General features: G+C 39.9%; 1 protein-coding gene across 1 annotated transcript in view; it reads left to right on the top strand.

The window, feature by feature from the left end:
* Nucleotides 1-18317, top strand: part of Trpc7 (transient receptor potential cation channel subfamily C member 7) — a 147466-nt gene that overhangs the window by 3803 nt on the left and 125346 nt on the right. The window contains exon 3 of the mRNA XM_077798310.1: nt 4267-5044. Within this exon, the coding sequence (XP_077654436.1) occupies nt 4267-5044 (778 nt within the window). The remainder of the gene's footprint in view (nt 1-4266; nt 5045-18317) is intronic.

Genomic DNA, 18317 nt, shown 5'->3' on the forward strand with positions numbered 1-18317 from the left:
CTGACTCCTGGATTTTGTTTGATTCTACATTCAGTTGGGGAATGTCATAGACTGAATTGATTTCAGGCTTGAATAATTTTCACAGAGACTTTTGATGCTTATGGCATTTTAATAAAAAAATAGATCACTAAAAGACATTTTAAGAGTTCTTTTCTTAATAAATAATTAACCACAACCATACCTGTCTCTAAAGGCTTTATGGTCATGTTCATTTGCATGGAGTTAAGGTGCAAGATACATACTTTTCACAGATTACTCACATCTGGCTTCCTTCAGACTGGTTGATGCATCTGTAAGCAAAGCTTGATAAAAATAGCAACAGAGGGAGTAAGAGAGAGTTTAATAAGCAGTTCTCCTCTCAAATATGGTTTTATTTCCACTGGAACCTTCTCCTCAATGACATAAAATGTCAATGTATGCATTTTTAGAAAAAGAAAAACAGTAACTTAATTGAGGTGTTTGATGAGTTTTATTATTCATTATCTCAATGATATATTCAAATATAAAAATATTTGCATTCAAATTTCATTTTTAAGAAAGATATTAAAGTAGGGGCAAATATCAATTGCATTTTAGGAAGAATCATTTTTCTTCATTTTTGACCCTAAAATGGGGATAGGATCATCAAAGTCCAGCAAAGGAACATGTTGGATTCATGAGTGGGAGTTCTGACCACCAGCTCTGTGGGCCAAATAACTATCTTTACAACACATCATCTTTCTCATGGTTTCTTTCCAACCCATGGGATACATATAGGTAAATCATGAATATCTATAATTTTAAGATAAAATGGCAAGGACATGGTAGCTAAATGTATTTATAAGTGTCCAAATGTTTAAAAGGCATCATTAGATATTAGAGAGGTGCTTCTAAGAAGAGGGAGTCAGAATTACCAAGAAGCCCACAATAAGGTTAAAAGGCCTCCATCAATCTGAATCATGATTGAGACATGGCTCCAGGGTCTATGGTGAAACCCCTCAATTTGGAAGCAATCTCACTAGGTAGCACATCTCATTGCATGTGCATATGAATAAGTGACTTGAAAAATGGATAAGGTTTCATTTTTTAATGCCAAATTCCTTTAGAAAGGGAGCATAACTGACCATTTTGGGGGCGTCCAAATGTATCTTGAAGCTGAGGTTTTAACGAGAGGCTATGAAAGACAGGCTTGTTTATTTCTTGCTACATCTGGGTGTCTGCTCTCAAGGTCATTCAGAAAAATGCATGACAACTGGTGAAGACATTTTAAGTTCTGAGAAATACCAGCCACTCATGCACACTTTTTATAATTATTATAGAAACAGCAAGATTTATGTGATGTCCTACCTTCTGCACAAATTATTTGCCCCAAGGTTTATTCTTTTCACTTCACCTATCTCAGTTTCTTCACCTAAAAATGAGAAAGCTACCACTTTGCTTTTTATTGTTTCATTGATGAGGGGAATAAAAAATTATATTTGAGCATCCTTTAAGTTTGAAGGCTTCAGCATCTATGATGTTCATGTGAACTCTGAATTTAGATTGGGTACTTCTGAAATGATTTTCTGCTGATTTGGTTCAGTAGTTATTATATTTCCTTTAAATTTATCTCCCCAATGCTTCTTGCTGTGTAATAGTTGGGTACCCCTGACCTTATAGTCTGAACTATTCTCCCTCCTGGACAGAACTCTAATGGAAAAGTGACATGGAATCAAGCTATAGTGCCTGATTCTTCGAGGACAGCTGATGTTTCATATCTGACACACAGCTCACATGCTTTTGAGTGGAAACTGTTTTTTCCTGGGTTGAGTTGTGACAGCTAAGTCCAGAGATATGTTTCTGAGAGAGGCAGAAACCTATCACAAGATAGGTTAATTCCATGAGGAAGATTATTGGTCTTGTGTTGGCTTAACTTCCACTGGTATATGTGTGCCCAGATGACAGGCCTGGAAACTGAACTTATTACATCCTCTGGAAAAGGTCTTTGGAGAAACAAATAAGAGGACTTCTTAGCTTTCAACTCAGCTATGCCTCTCCTTCTGAAAAACATATAGCAATAAATATCTGCATCCTATTTGTGAATCCCTCTCTCATGTAAATATTTCTGTAGGATTCCCAGTCTAGGGTCTGCCTTTGGCATGAACAAGTATATTCTCTTCCTGGAATAATAACATTGTTGAAAGAAATGGGCTCAGAAGGAGCTTGTGAACTTGAACACTGACCATCGTTTCTCCCACAATCTTTTGCAAAGTGTACTTCAGCAATGTGAATAGCAGTTCAGATTCTCTTCTCAAAAGAGTGACCATTCTCTGTTAGGAGGTATCATAGACAGTTGCCTTGAGAGGGAATTGCCCATAATTATTCCTTTTATTTTTTACAGATAAAGAATTTGCTCTACTACATAGTTTAGCAGCTTTTTCCCTTGGACTCTGCTATAGGCAGAATTAGAGCTCTAAGCTCTGGCCTCCAATCTTTGGTTTATACCAAAAATCAGGCTGGCACAGGTCAAAAGGTAAAATGAGAAGCTACATGGAGCCCAAAATTCAAAAATTCATAAGATTAATTAATAGTTTTTTAAAACCTCAAAACCCTAGGTTTAATTTTAAAGTCTTGCTCTGTGATTACTTTTAAAAATGGCTTGATGGGCTGGGTTTGTGGCTCAGTGGTACAGTGCTTACCTAGCATATGTGAGGCACTGGGTTCAATCCTCAGCACCACATAAAAATAAATAAATGAAATAAAGGTATTGTGTCCATCTACAACTAAAAAGATATTAAAAATGGCTTAAGTGAAATACTAAGTATTCTTTATGCATTAAGACATAACCGATAACAAGAAGATAATTTTCTTGGATCATGGAAAATAATTTAGAAAAAAATTCCTAAGTACTTGTCTTTAGAATAGATATGTCTTGTTAAAATGGATGCATTCTAATATTATTTGAATAGTGTCCATGGAAGTAGAGTGGAGAAAGAGAATAGAAAATTCAAGAAGAGTCAACTGGAGAATCAGAAAAGTTTAAGATGTCTAAGTCAGTGGAAGCTGAGGGATCATCTGGCCCAGCCCTCTTCTGGGTACTCAAGGCTAGCTGGAAATGAAACATACTGACTTGAGCTCAAATTACATGATAGCTGTTAGTTTCTCTCATTTGCCATTTTAAACCTTATTAATTTCTTAGGTAACTATTGTTTAAAGTCACAGACTGGCAAATGGCAGAGCCGGAATTCCTACTTTAAACCTTCTGACTTCAAATACTGTCTTTGAGCCTAGCTTCACGCAGCATCTTATATCTGAGATGAGGATAATAATGGTGCCTTCCTCATAGGTTTGATACAAGAATTAATACATTAATATATGTGAAGTTAGAACCTAAATATGTTAGTATAGTACCTGCCACATAATAGGTACTTAATAAATATTAACTGCCATGATTAATGGTATTAATATTAACCTCTATATTACACCACAGTGAGAAAGAATAGTTAGAAGTGAACCCAGCATGTAAGTTGACCTATTCCCCCTACCCCACATAAAACTCCAGGTTCAGTCTTAAGAAGCTACAACTGAACTCCTTCAGGAGGGCTGATTGCAGCCATCAGCAAGTGGCAATGACTCTAGTCCTGCTCCCTGTCACATTTTTTTCTCTTAGATGCTTAATTTTCATGGAGAAATATAGAAACAGGCCTATGTGACTGTACTTGCAGTATGAGAATGTACTAGGACAAGACATCTGAGGCAGAGGTGGCAGTAACTGTGGTGGGCACAGTCCTTGGAGAACTGGGGTAGATGCAAAAGGACAGAATAAAAGTAATACTGCCTACTTTCTCTATTCAAGTTACTTCATTTAATCCCCCCACGGACCCTATGGTGCACAAAGTTTTCTATGTTGTGCTTAAGAAAACAAAAGTACAGAGGAGCCAAGTGACTTGCTTGACTACACAAATGGATGAAACAGGCCCTTGCCACACCCCTACCCCTCACCTTCCCCACACCCTCCCTCCATCTCCCATCACATTCCACCTCAACCCACATACAGCTCTGCTGGACTCCTCCACCCAATGATAGAACAGCTGGATAACTGAAGATTCTCCATTTGAAAAAAATAGTTCAGGCAACTATTTGTCTCGATCTGAATGTTTAAGACAATGATTTCTAATTAGATTTCATAGTTTGTAATAACGTTCCCATCATATTTTTTTATCTCAACAATTTTTGTTTGTTCTGCCTCTGGGGAGTCTGCAGGCCTCTGGGAATGTAACTGAACTTCTTTGCCTCATTGTCCCACAGGTTGGGGAGCAGCACCTTCAAAAACATGCAGCGCCGGCACACGACCTTGAGGGAGAAGGGCCGCCGGCAGGCTATCAGGGGTCCCGCCTACATGTTCAATGAGAAGGGCACTAGCCTGACGCCTGAAGAAGAGCGCTTCCTAGACTCAGCCGAGTATGGCAACATCCCTGTGGTCAGGAAAATGCTGGAGGAGTCCAAGACCCTCAATTTCAACTGCGTGGACTACATGGGACAGAATGCGCTGCAGCTGGCTGTGGGCAACGAGCACCTGGAGGTCACGGAGTTGCTGCTCAAGAAAGAGAACTTGGCGCGGGTGGGGGACGCGTTGCTGCTGGCCATCAGCAAGGGCTACGTGCGCATTGTGGAGGCCATCCTCAACCACCCGGCCTTCGCACAGGGCCAGCGCCTGACACTTAGCCCGCTGGAGCAGGAGCTGCGGGACGACGACTTCTATGCCTATGATGAGGATGGCACGCGCTTCTCTCACGACATCACGCCCATCATCCTGGCCGCCCACTGCCAGGAGTACGAAATCGTGCACATCCTGCTGCTCAAGGGCGCCCGCATCGAGCGGCCCCATGACTACTTCTGCAAGTGCACCGAGTGCACTGAGAAGCAGCGGAAAGACTCCTTCAGCCACTCGCGCTCCCGCATGAATGCCTACAAAGGACTGGCAAGCGCTGCCTATTTGTCACTGTCTAGCGAAGACCCTGTCCTCACCGCTTTGGAGCTGAGCAACGAATTAGCCAGACTAGCCAACATTGAGACTGAATTCAAGGTAACTCTCCCACTCACCATCCTGAGGGCAGATGGCCCAGTGGGCTCTTCTATGTGTGCCCAATGGCAAAATGGGTTGTCTTCTGGTCTGAGAAAGGGTGAAAGCCTCAGGCTTTTGTCATTCGGGCTCACAGAGGGGAAGGGTTACACATCTCACCTGGGTCAGATGTAGACCTGAGGGAAAAGCAGCCCACTGGGTGGAATATTAAAAAAAAAAAAAAAAAAAAAAAAAGAAAAAAAAAAGAAAGAAAGAAAGAAAGAAAAAACATAAATGTAACTAAAAGGTGACTTTGCACAAATCCATATGGTAAAAGACAAGGAATTTGTGGTGCTGGGGCAGACACCTCAGCCCTATCCATGGTCACTCAGGAATGTCTAGGATACCAAGGTTATTTACTGGTCTGGGCTTTGACTTCATGATTGTTTCATCTGCATGGTTTTGATTTGTCTCATTCACATCTCTATCCCATGCTGGACTGTGCTAATCTTAGGTTCAGTCTCAGCCCAATGCTAAAAGACTCGGGATTGCCTTTCTTAAACCTCACCAGCTATTGCTATTTTCTTGTCAATGGGCTGAGATGGCATCACATGAAAAAGCAAATAAAATTGTACAGTTGCTTGTCATTCCAGTAAATGGGTCTAGGGCAAAGCCCTACAATTCAGCCACCCTGAGAGCACCTTACCTATCAGGCCAAAGGATGGATACTCATTTCCAAAGTCCATTATTTAAGAGTGGTCCCTTGCTTTCACTGTCAACTGACACTGCCCTGAAAGAGAAGACTGGGACATAATGTAAGAAACTCTTTTGACATGATGTTTAATAAAAGTAACAAACACTTACTATATGCCATGCACTAACTGCCTTACTTATTGATCTTGGTTAACAATAACCCGTATGCTGCGGGTACTACTACTATCCCCATTTTGTATGAGAGAAAAGAAGTAGACAGAAAGCACACAGTTAATAAGTAATGAAACCATTGTTCTAGTCTAGGTATCCAGAGCTGATTCAGTCACTCCAGCAAACCTGTGCCAGAGGCCTTGTTCATATATTGAGCTTCTCAAAATTTCACTGGCCTTTATCTGAATGATGAAGGGATTCCTCACTCCATGTGTGGCTAGAAGAGTAGTAACTACAGTTGGGCTCGTTATTTCCCCTCTTGGCTATGGAACACACAAAAAGGCATCATATAGGGGGCTGGCCATCAAGCTGAGAAAAGATGTCATTTGCAAGTAAGAATTTCATTATCCAAAAGAGATGCAATGCAAGAGCTATACCTACATAGAATACAATTAGGTGACCAAGGATATGTACCATTTCATAGCAAGGAAGGCTCTCCTGGACCATGTTGTTCATGGAGGTCTCAAAGGATGGAATGAGATCAGGTCTTACTGAGCAGTAGGAGGTGGATCCAGGGGGAAAGAAAGTATCTGGAGGCATTTGGATGAGCAAGTGAAGATGAGGCCCAACAAAGCCCAGAGCAGGGAGGAGATGGATGAGGAACTCCATTTGCCTAAAATACCCACTTCCTGCTGGGGCACCCAAGAGGAATGCTGAAGAGATGAAGGGGCTGCAGATCTCAGAGGGCTCTGAATGTCAGGCTGAGCACTCTGAGTTATTCTGTAGGAGGAAATGGAAAGCCACTAAAAGTTGATGATTCAGGTACTAAGTAGTGAAATCTAGAGTTTTGGAAACTTATTAACCTAAGATGAAATGGAGGATTTGGACTGGGACTGGGTGGGGCACTAAGACTAAAGAGAGGAGCAATTCAGGTATGCATACATAAAGCCATGGAAGCCTCTTAGAAAGAAAAGGCTTGTCCCACCAGCTAGGGATAGATAAACTAGGCCAAGAAGAGATAGCATGGCACCACAGATTGTGAATAGATAAAGCACCCTATAATTAAGTCCATTTTATTCCATCTAATTCCCTAACATTATACATGGCCTCATCTAGAAAACATGGTGGCTATTGATGCCGAGATTACCCAAAGAAGCCCCAAAGAAATTGTCTCTTCTTTTCTCATACCAAGGGCAAGGATGTCCCAAGCAAGGCTACTGGATCTTTTCTTATTCCCCAGCCTTCAGACCAATCCTGAGCAGGCTGTATAAAAGGAACAGCTAAGCCAATTACTTCAGATATTTCTGGCCAAGAAGGAAAAAAACAAGCAAAAAATGTTCTTTGGATCAGATTATCTGGATAATTGCACAATTCTCTACTTATCTCACATCTGGGAGCGTGCCAGCCTAAATAAAACGATGCTAGACTAACATTTGGAAACACATCTGAGCCATTTGTTTCATTTACTAAAACCCAAAGTCTGGCATATTTTAGTGTACATAATATCTAAAACTGGAAGTTTGTTGAAATCATTTTCTATGATATTTTGATTTAAAAAGTAAATTATGGAAATTGTGGACAATTAAGAACACTACTAACATGATGGCAAATTCTTTCTAAAATGCAGTCATTTACTCAGAATAAGAGCTAGCATAAATACATTTGCTGGCTGTTAACATCCCCCTAGTTACCTTTGTTTGAAATAATGTCTTTCAGATTGTCGACAAATGGTGCATTGTAAATTAACATAACTGTTCCTTTAGAACTTTATTACTTATTCAACTATCCTTGTATGTTCATTCCTGACATTATAAATCTTCTCAGAGAGCAGTTTAGCAGGAAAGAAGTCAAACTGTAATGAAAGAATAAAGAGCCAGTGAATGTGTTCTAAATTGCACACTTGATGAGTCTGTTCTGCTTTCTAGGGACTACATGTGGCTGCTTGTTGTCACATGTTACAGAGATGATCCAGTGTCATCAATTATGTAAAATACTATCAGGGTTTCATTGGAAATATGTCACATGTCATCCTCCACATCTTCTAAAATGCTCACTCTGGAGTGACATGTCCTGACTAGGAGATGTGATCCAAGATAAGCTTGAATTTGGGGAGTCATTTTAATTTACTACCAGAATAGAGTCTACTCATTTACAACAAGTGCAGCCAATGTCAAGGTCTCCAGTAAATTGTGGCTAGAATCAGATGCCTACTAGCAAGCCATTATTTTTTGGTGGGGAAATTGTGTAGTTGTTCAAGGATTGCATATGTCTCTTTTATATTCTTGGGTCTAGAAAGATATTAAAATTCAACTGGTCAATGGGGCCTCCCAGTGCCTTAAATATACCCAGTAAATTAGTAAGCCTTCCAGAAATACTTGATGAAAGGAATGAAATAAATCCTAAAAGAATAATCATTCCAACTGTTGAAGCAAATGATTACTTTTATCTATGGCTCAAACTGAATACATTTATGGATTTCATAGTAGTATTTGATGAACATGGTGAAATGGGAAAGTTCTAAAGAAGACTACAGCTTGTAGCCAGGGATAAAACCTTCACATTCAATGACTGAAGACTAATCGTATGTTGCATTGTATGATGTATGGACAGCAGAGCGTGTCTTCTTTGTCTTACCTAAAATAAGGTTTGAGAGCACTGCCAAAAACTGACATTTTGATTGATTGGTTTATCTATGCAGTAGGAGCCAGAGAAAGGGAAGATTGGTGTGATCTGGACTATTCAGGGTGCTTTACCCTGGTGGAATGGGCTCTCTCTGTGTAGAAGCATCTGGATTAGCAAGAAAAAATAAAGAATATGTCTATCTCGGTTGGGTTGTAACTCCTGCCACCAAGAATATAGAGGCCTCTGTATCTTTCCTGAATTAGTCTGCTTGGTTTTCTTTGCTGATCATTCTCTTATAAAATTGCTCAGGGTACCCCTTTATTTTGTTGATAATTTCCTAGCTGCATTCCTAGGCCATTTGTCTATATGTGCTGCTTATCTGTGGAAATGATGTTTCAAAATGACTAGAAGTCAGTTTTTCTTCCAATTTAGAGTAGGTGGCAGCAGTGCCCTTGGGGCAGGGCAGGGGATGAGGAAGAAAAGGGTGACAAGGGAATACTGCAGGGCTTAGGAAAGAAAGCAGGATGGGATGGAGGGGTCCCTCTTGCTCCCTTACAATTTTGCTTCAATTTGAAAGCATCTACTGTCCCCAAGTCAGAGAACTGTGGAAGCTCAACAAACAGTGCAGCTCAGTTATTTAATGTTTGTCCATTCTGAAGGCTAGAAAAGCTGCCGCTGAGAAGGGTCTTCCTGTTAACACAAGAGCAGCATGGAGACTTGTGCTTCAGTCACAGCAATTTATTCTGACAGACCTCAGAGAGGAAGAGTAGGAATCAAGAAAGCTAATGTTGTGACTCATTCTCCTTAAGTGTTGATGACCTTTGTGTTTATCAATGGATAGTTAACCACGGATATTATGAAAAATAGATAATGAATTATGTATTGATGTTGTGCTGTCATTTTAAGACCCATAAAAAAACCCTCCAGGCCTGAAATACCACAAATTAAAAATGCAAATAATGATAAATCAGGCCAATTTGCCACCTGCTATGATTTTAGTGAGATCCCATTGTGGAAGGTAAAGATGTTGAGATGACAGTTTGTAATCTGCTTGCAAACTTATCAAGACAGAAAAGGGAAGAGCTGGAGCAAAAGAGGAGTGACTCTGAATTGTGGTGCTGAGAGCTCAGAGTACACTTGAACTCTGGCCATCTGGAGCCAGGAAGACAAAAAGCTGAGTGAAGGCCCAGCCTAGGCTGGAAGCAGTCCCAAAGATTGAGTAAGTCTTTTGCCCCACCCTCCTGTGTTTGTACTAGTTTCTCATACGCTTCGAATACTTCCAGGATTTTTAAATTTTATAGACTAACACCCTAGGAAAATATATTTCCTTGAAGTTTGAAAGCTTGGCTGGTAGTATAAACAAATGCCTGCTTAGCATGCAGGAAATGATTTGAAAATCATTTCCTTTTCCACTGGGGAAATATTTTTCAAGCTGTGAAGGTGCAGGTGTGTGGTGTATGTGTGTATAAGAGAATCTGGCAGAAAAGCCCTCAAAGCACTCACTTATGTATCATCCCTGATACACTAAGGGATCTGACTAGGCCACTCTAGGCCTGTGCTTGAACATCTAATGATGCACAATGAGCAGAGGAGAGAATGACCACAGAAGGCAGGTGATGAGTGGAAGGGCATGGCTCTCACTAAGCACACGCAATGAGGTGTGCTCTATTGTTGGTCTACCTGGGGCTGTGGTCACAGGCCCCTGTACTTGAGAAGACTGGCTTATTTCAGGAAAAGGGACAAAGGTGACTCTGCCCAAGGTAGCTTTGTCTTTCTATTTCATTGCCTAAGTTGTCTGGAGGAGCACTTTTGATAGAGCATTCATTAATGAGTCATCACAGGAAAATTAGCTAATTAATGTGTCCTTTAATGACAGTTTTTGGAGATCACAAATAATGCCTAAAATTAGAATGCTCTTCTAGGTTTCTGCCAAGAGGATCAGCCTCTGAAATACAGGGAGACAGTGAAAATTGGGTGAGAGGTATTCAGGTGAGATAAAGGAAGCTATTAAACTAAAACATAGGTAGAGTCAGGCTCCAGTGAGCACACAGTGTAGTCATGCTTCATTTCCTGGACACAGAAGAGTGGAGAGCAAAAAGCTTGGCCCTGGAGCCAGTCAGACCTGGGTTTCATCTCCTACAAGTCATGTAATTTTGGACATCTACTTGAAGTTAATTGTCGTATTTGAAAAATGGAGGATGAGAGGGAAGGACTAGATACTTCAATCGTAACTTATTCAAAATGGATTGCTTCTTCCCCCACCCAAACATTTTCTCTTACCCTAATCTGCTCATGTCAGTGACACCATGATTTACTAAAAACTTTGTGTACTTCATCCCACTTAACTTCAAGAAAGTGCTGGCACAAATGTGGTTCTCGGTAAATAAATAAGTTGGTAAACTTATGACTAATAATCGCTCAGTGTGTTGGTAAGGATTAAATGAGATCAAGAATATATCTGTGCAGAGAACTAGACACATAATAAGCATTATTAATTTTTAACTAGAGAGCTCAGTGGCAATTCCTTTCCCAAAGCCCACTGAATTGTCAGCACCACAACTTTTTTTTTACCATTAATACAGCTTACATTTCAGCACCTCCTCTATTCATAGGGTCTTTCTGATTTGGGCTAAGCTGCCTATCCCCTCAGCAGAGCTTTTCAGAAAAAGAAAAGATCTAGGTTGTACGTGTGAGCTCTGTGGTTAAAAATAGGCCAAGGAAATGTTCTCCAATTGGAAAAATGCAGACCACTGAAACCAAATAAACTAAGAGTGCTGCTCAAATATTACTGTGAAAAGAAGTGATGTGGGCTGGAAAGATGGAAAATCAAAAGAGAGGGGGAGGAAATGGGCAGGCAGAGCTCCTGCCAAATGCAGACAGAGATTATTTTTTGAAAAATATCTGTGGAAAAGATTCATCACCACACACTAAAAAAGGGGGAAAAATAATTTCCTACACAAGTGAAGCTATCAGTCTGAATTATCAGAGATACAGAGAAAAATGGAGATGGTTCTTCAAGAAAATTAGCCAATAAGTAGTAGCACAAATTAAATCAAAAGAAAACACAAGGATTTTTTCTCTGAAAGAGAAAAGTCACAATGCTATATAAATTAATCATAGGGGGGTAGCATTAATCAAGTATGCTGCACATGTCATTGGCATGGCGGCGTGTGTTTTAATTAGCAAAAAATTCACACTCAGATTAAATGGGGAGATACATGTCAGGATGTTGGGAGAGGGACAGAGTCTATAGACTCACTGAGTATCAGAACCAGATGAACCTTAGTTATAGAGCTGTCTGAAACCCAAGCGCTCATGCCATAAATTCTTTTTTTTTTTTTTTTTTTGGTACTGGGTATTGAATCCAGGGTGCTTAACCATCAAACAATTTATTTTTTATTTAAAGACAGGGTCTCACTAAGTTGCTTAGGGCCTTGCTAAGTTGCAGAGGCTAGCTTTGAACTTACAATCTTCCTGCCTCAGCCTCCCCAGCCACTGGGATTACAGGGAAGTGCTATCATGCCCAGCCATGACAGATTCTTTTTTTCTCTTTTTTTTTAATTGGTTGTTCAAAACGTTACAAAGCTCTTGACATATCATATTTCATACATTAGATTCAAGTGGGTTATGAACTCCCATTTTTACCCCAAATACAGATTGCAGAATCACATCGGTTACACATCCACATTTTTACATAACACCATATAAGTAACTGTTGTATTCTGCTACCTTTCCTATCCTCTACTATCCCCCCTCCCCTCCCCTCCCATCTTCTCTCTCTACCCCATCTACTGTAATTCATTTCTCTCTTTGTTTATTTTCCCATTCCCCTCACAACCTCTTATATGTAATTTTGTATAACAATGAGGGTCTCCCTCCATTTCCATGCAATTTCCCTTTTCTCTCCCTTTCCCTCCCACCTCATGTCTCTGTTTAATGTTAATCTTTTCTTCCTGCTCTTCCTCCCTGCTCTGTTCTTGGTTGCTCTCATTATATCAAAGAAGACATTTGGTATTTGTTTTTTAGGGATTGGCTAGCTTCACTAAGCATAATCTACTCTAGTGCCATCCATTTCCCTGCAAATTCCATGATTTTGTCATTTTTTAGTGGTGCATAATACTCCATGGTGTATAAATGCCACATTTTTTTTTATCCATTCATCTATTGAAGGGCATCTGGGTTGGTTCCACAGTCTAGCAATTGTGAATTGTGCTGCTATGAACATCGATGTGGCAGTATCCCTGTAGTACGCTCTTTTAAGGTCTTCAAGGAACAGTCCGAGAAGGGCAATAGCTGGGTCAAATGGTAGTTCCATTCCCAGATTTCCCAGGAATCTCCATACTGCTTTCCAAATTGGCCACACCAGTTTGCAGTCCCACCAGCAATGTACAAGAGTCCTCTTTTCCCCACATCCTCGCCAGCACTTGTTGTTGTTTGACTTCAGAATGGCTGCCAATCTTACTGGAGTGAGATGGTATCTTAGGGTGGTTTTGATTTGCATTTCTCTGATTGCTAGAGATGGTGAGCATTTTTTCATGTACTTATTGATTGATTGTATGTCCTCCTCTGAGAAGTGTCTGTTCAGGTCCTTGGCCCATTTGTTGATTGGGTAATTTGTTATCTTATTGTCTAATTTTTTGAGTTCTTTGCATACTCTGGATATTAGGGCTCTATCTGAAGTGTGAGGAGTAAAAATTTGTTCCCAGGATGTAGGCTCCCTATTTACCTCTCTTATTGTTTCTCTTGCTGAGAAAAAACTTTTCAGTTTAAGTGAGTCCCATTTGTTGATTCTTGTTATTAACTCTTATGCTATGGGTGTCCTATTAAGGAATTTGGAGCCCGACCCCCACAATATGTAGATCGGAGCCAACTTTTTCTTCTATCAGACGCAGAGTCTCTGATTTGATATCTAGCTCCTTGATCCACTTTGAGTTAACTTTTGTTCATGGCGAGAGGAGGGGATTCAGTTTCATTTTGTTGCATATGGATTTCCAGTTTTCCCAACACCATTTGTTGAAGATGCTATCCTTCCTCCATTGCATGCTCTTTTTTAGCCCCTTTATCAAATTTAAGATAGTTGTAGCTTTGTGGATTAGTCTCTGTGTCCTCTATTCTGTACCATTGGTCCACCCGCCTGTTTTGGTACCAGTACCATGCTGTTTTTGTTACTATTGCTCTGTAATTTAGTTTTAAATCTGGTATCGCTATACCGCCTGATTCACACTTCCTGCTTAGAATTGCTTTTGCTATTCTGGATCTTTTATTTTTCCATATGAATTTCATGATTGCTTTATCTATTTCTACAAGAAATGCCATTGGGATTTTGATTGGCATTGCATTAAACCTATAGAGAACTTTTGGTAATATCGCCATTTTGATGATGTTAGTTCTGCCTATCCATGAACAGGGTATATTTTTCCATCTTCTAAGATCTTCTTCTACTTCTCTTTTTAGGGTTCTGTAGTTTTCATTGTATAAATCTTTCACCTCTTTTGTTAGGTTGATTCCCAAGTATTTTTTTTTTTGAGGATATTGTGAATGGAGTGTTTTTCCTCATTTCCATTTCAGAAGTTTTGTCACTGATATACAGAAATGCCTTTGATTTATGCGTGTTAATTTTATATCCTGCCACTTTGCTGAATTCATTTATTAGTTCTAGTAGTTACTTTGTAGACCCTTTTGGGTCTTCTAGGTATAGAATCATGTCATCTGCAAATAGTGATAATTTAAGTTCTTCTTTTCCTATTTGTATGCCTTTAATTTCTTTTGTCTATCTAATTGCTCTGGCCAGTGTTTCGAGAACTATATTGAATAGAAGTGGTGATAGAGGGCATCCCTGTCTTGTTCCAGGTTTTAGAGGGAATGCCTTCAATTTTTCTCCATTCAGAATGATGCTAGCCTGAGGCTTAGCATAGATAGCTTTTACAATGTTGAGGTAAGTTCCTGTTATCCCTAGTTTTTCTAATGTTTTGAACATAAAGGGATGCTGTACTTTGTCGAGTGCTTTTTCTGTGTCTATCGAGATGATCATATGGTTCTTATCTTTAAATAACCTAGACTTAACTGACATATATAGAATATATCAACCATCATCAAGTGGATATACTTTTTTCTCAGCAGCACATGGATCCTTCTCAAAAATAGACCATATATTATGCCATAGGGCAACCCTCAGTAAATATAAAGGGGTGGAGATAATACCATGCATTTTATCTGATCATAATGGAATGAAACTGGAAATCAATGATAAAAGAAGGAAGGAAAAATCCTACATCACATGGAAAATGAACAATATGTTACTGAATGATCAATGGGTTACAGAAGACATAAAGGAGGAAATCAAAAAATTCTTAGAGATAAATGAAAATACAGACACAACATATCGGAATCTATGGGACACAATGAAAGCAGTTTTAAGAGGGAAATTCATCGCCTGGAGGTCATTCCTCAAAAAAAGGAAAAACCAACAAATAAATGAGCTCACACTTCATCTCAAAGCCCTAGAAAAGGAAGATCAAAACAACAGCATATGTAGCAGAAGGCAAGAAATAATTAAAATCAGAGTGGAAATCAACAAAATTGAAACAAAAGAAACTATTGAAAAAACTAACAAAACTAAAAGTTGGTTCTTCGAAACAAATAAATAAGATCAACAGACCTTTAGCCATGCTAACGAAGAGAAGAAGAGAGAGAACTCAAATTACTAACATACGGGATGAAAAAGGCAATATCACAACAGATGCTACAGAAATACAGAAGACAATTAGAAATTATTTTGAAAACCTATATTCCAATAAAATAGAAGATAGTGAAGACATCGATAAATTTCTTAAGTCATATGATTTGCCCAGACTGAGTCAGGAGGATACACACAATTTAAACAGACCAATATCAATGGATGAAATAGAAGAAGCAATCAAAAGACTACCAACCAAGAAAAGCCCAGGACCGGATGGGTATACAGCGGAGTTTTACAAAACCTTTAAAGAAGAATTAACACCAATACTTTTCAAATTATTTCAGGAAATAGAAAAAGAGGGAGCTCTGCCAAATTCATTCTATGAGGCCAACATCACCCTGATTCCGAAACCAGACAAAAACACCTCAAAGAAAGAAAACTACAGACCAATATCTCTGATGAAACTAGATGCAAAAATCCTCAATAAAATTCTGGTGAATCGGATACAAAGGCACATCAAAAAAATTGTGCACCATGACAGATTCTTATCAAGCCTCTATCCTAAGCAAGCCTCTGGGTTAGGTGCTCAAATGAATAATGAAGGTAAAGTTCCCACCCTCAAGGAGCTCACTGTCTGATGGAGGAGACAGACATTCTTCATACTACCACAAAAATAAACACAGCATTACAAATTATAAACTACGGTTTTCAGAGAGTTGAGTCAGTGAGGTAGATGTGTATGTGTGTTTGCGCGCGCACATGCGTGGGTGCATGCACATGTGTGTGTATGTGTGTGTGTATGTGTGTGTACATTCACATATTTGAAGATTTTCAGAGAAGGCAATGTTTTACTGAAACCCAAGGGCATAAAAGAGCAAAACAGACATCAAGGAATGGAAAAGAGGGTTCTGGGCATGGGAAAATTACATGAAATAACACACTGCTGAGAGGGAAAAGGAGGCTCATTCAGAAAATTGCAAGTATCATGGTATGGATCCATTGCAGGGAGTCAAAGGAAGAAGAAGAAGCAGGTGATAGGGATGCTGACCAGGACCTCAGACAGGGCTTTACCTTTAGTGACCATGTAAAAAGCTGGACTTCATTGTAAGTTGAATCTGGAGAGCCATTGGAAGCTTTCAGCAGGTGAAAGAGTGACTCACATCTACAGTTTGAAAGATCCAATATGCCTACTGTAGAAAATGGATTGGAGAGGAAAAGAAAGGAAGAAGTTAAAGGTTGCTAAAGAATATGAAATCATCCCTGAAAAAGGGTGAATGGTATGAGGGTCCAGAAGGACTAGCACATGTCAACCAGTGGGTGAATCATCACAGATGGAGCCACAGCACAGTCAGAGGATGTGACTGCCTCCTGGACAGCTTTCTTGTTATGAGCTTCCCAACGCCCTGCTTCTCCCATCTCTGGGATCTCTTGGGGCCTCACAGGGGTGCACCAGGCAGTGGAGAAGCACCGGAAAAGAAAACAGAATAGACCAGGTCTTTAACTTCTCCCCTAAGTCAGAAGCCCAGTGGAGTAGGAAGAGGGCAAGAGAGTAAGGTAGATCCCAATCTGCCATCCTGACCTTTGAAGGAAGAAGATGTTGACTTCCAGTCTTGGCCAAATTATTCACTGCAAAGCATTGGCAGCACAGAGATATTGGAAGGTTAAATCAAAAGTGATAATCCCAGTATGGAAAGGATCCCACTGATTTTTAATCTTTGCACTGCATGTTCCAGACTCTGAAGACATCTTTGTCCTATTTTAATTTTTCATTCAAGTGAGGGAAATTGTTGAGTCATATCTCTAATTTGTGTTAAACTGGAGCTCATTTTAGCATAAATATAAGCATGGAGTAGACCTTTTCTTCCTCCTCCTTTCCCCTTGAGGTTTTTGGTGTTGTGACAGACTAAAAGGAGACAGAGTGCAGGCAAGGCTTTCTGAGCACCCAAAATCCTCCTTAGTGGACACCCAGTTCAGTCAAGGTGGGTGTATTGGTTTTCTAGTGCTGCCATAGCAAACTATTAAAAACTTGGTGATGTAACACAACAGAACTTTATTGTATTACAGTATTTAAGGTGAGACGTTAGCAGGGCCATGCTGTCTCCAAAGGTTCTCAGGGAGAAACCTTTCTTTCCTCTTCCTAGTTTCTGATAGTTGCCACTAATATTATCTTGTCAACACATCCCTCCAGTCTGTGCCTCTGACATCATGTGGTGGTTTCCCTGGATATTTCTATGTCTCTTCTCATAAGGGTGGCAGTCATTTTGGACTAAGGGGCCACCCTACTCTAGTAGGACTCCATCATAACTAATTACTCCTGTAACTACCCCATTATCAAATAAGATCACCTTCTGAATTTCTAGGAAGGATAGGCCTTGGAGTAGGGGACACTATTGAGCCATACACTGGGAGAAGTACCAGGTTCACATGAATTAGAGAAGGCTGAGACCAGGAAACAAGGCAAATCTTCAAAGGAAAGCAAGAGAAAAGGTCATAAATCAGTTATTCTGGAAAACCAAAGTCAGTCCTACACTAGGAGGTCAGTCTGAAAGAAAAGGGCAAGGCTGCTGGTACTACTTATTGACAGAGACACAAGCATAGCCAAAGATGCTATACTACAACTCCATACAAGTGAGTGGGGGTGGGGGTGCTGGGGAAAAAGGTAGGGTGGATAAAAGGTGGAAATGTAGGGGACAGAAGCAATGGAAGGAAACTTGGTATTGAGGGCATTGCTCCTTTCAAGTATGAGGAAGGCATTTTCTTTTTTCTGAATATTATTTTAGTTGTTGATGGACCTTTGTTTTATTTATTTATATGTGGTGCTGAGAATTGAACCCAGTGTCTCACATGTGCTAGGCAAGCACTCTACCACTGAGCTATAGCCCCAGCCTGAGGAAGGCATTTTCAAGTGTTGGATTTGGGGATAATAAAAATAAAATGTTACTCATTCTAGAATTTTTAGAAAATATAGAAAATCAGAGGGGGACAAAGAAGTAAGCACTAATCCCAGCACCTAAGAATAATACGTGTTTTGGAATGTTCTGCCTAGAGTTCCTCCTATCCCAGGTGCAAAATTTGAATTATTACTGTGAATCAGTTGATGGACTATTACCACCATATTTCTGTTTCCCTTCA

This window comes from Urocitellus parryii, chromosome 1, assembly GCF_045843805.1.
Source record: "Urocitellus parryii isolate mUroPar1 chromosome 1, mUroPar1.hap1, whole genome shotgun sequence".
Taxonomy (NCBI): Eukaryota; Metazoa; Chordata; class Mammalia; order Rodentia; family Sciuridae; genus Urocitellus; species Urocitellus parryii.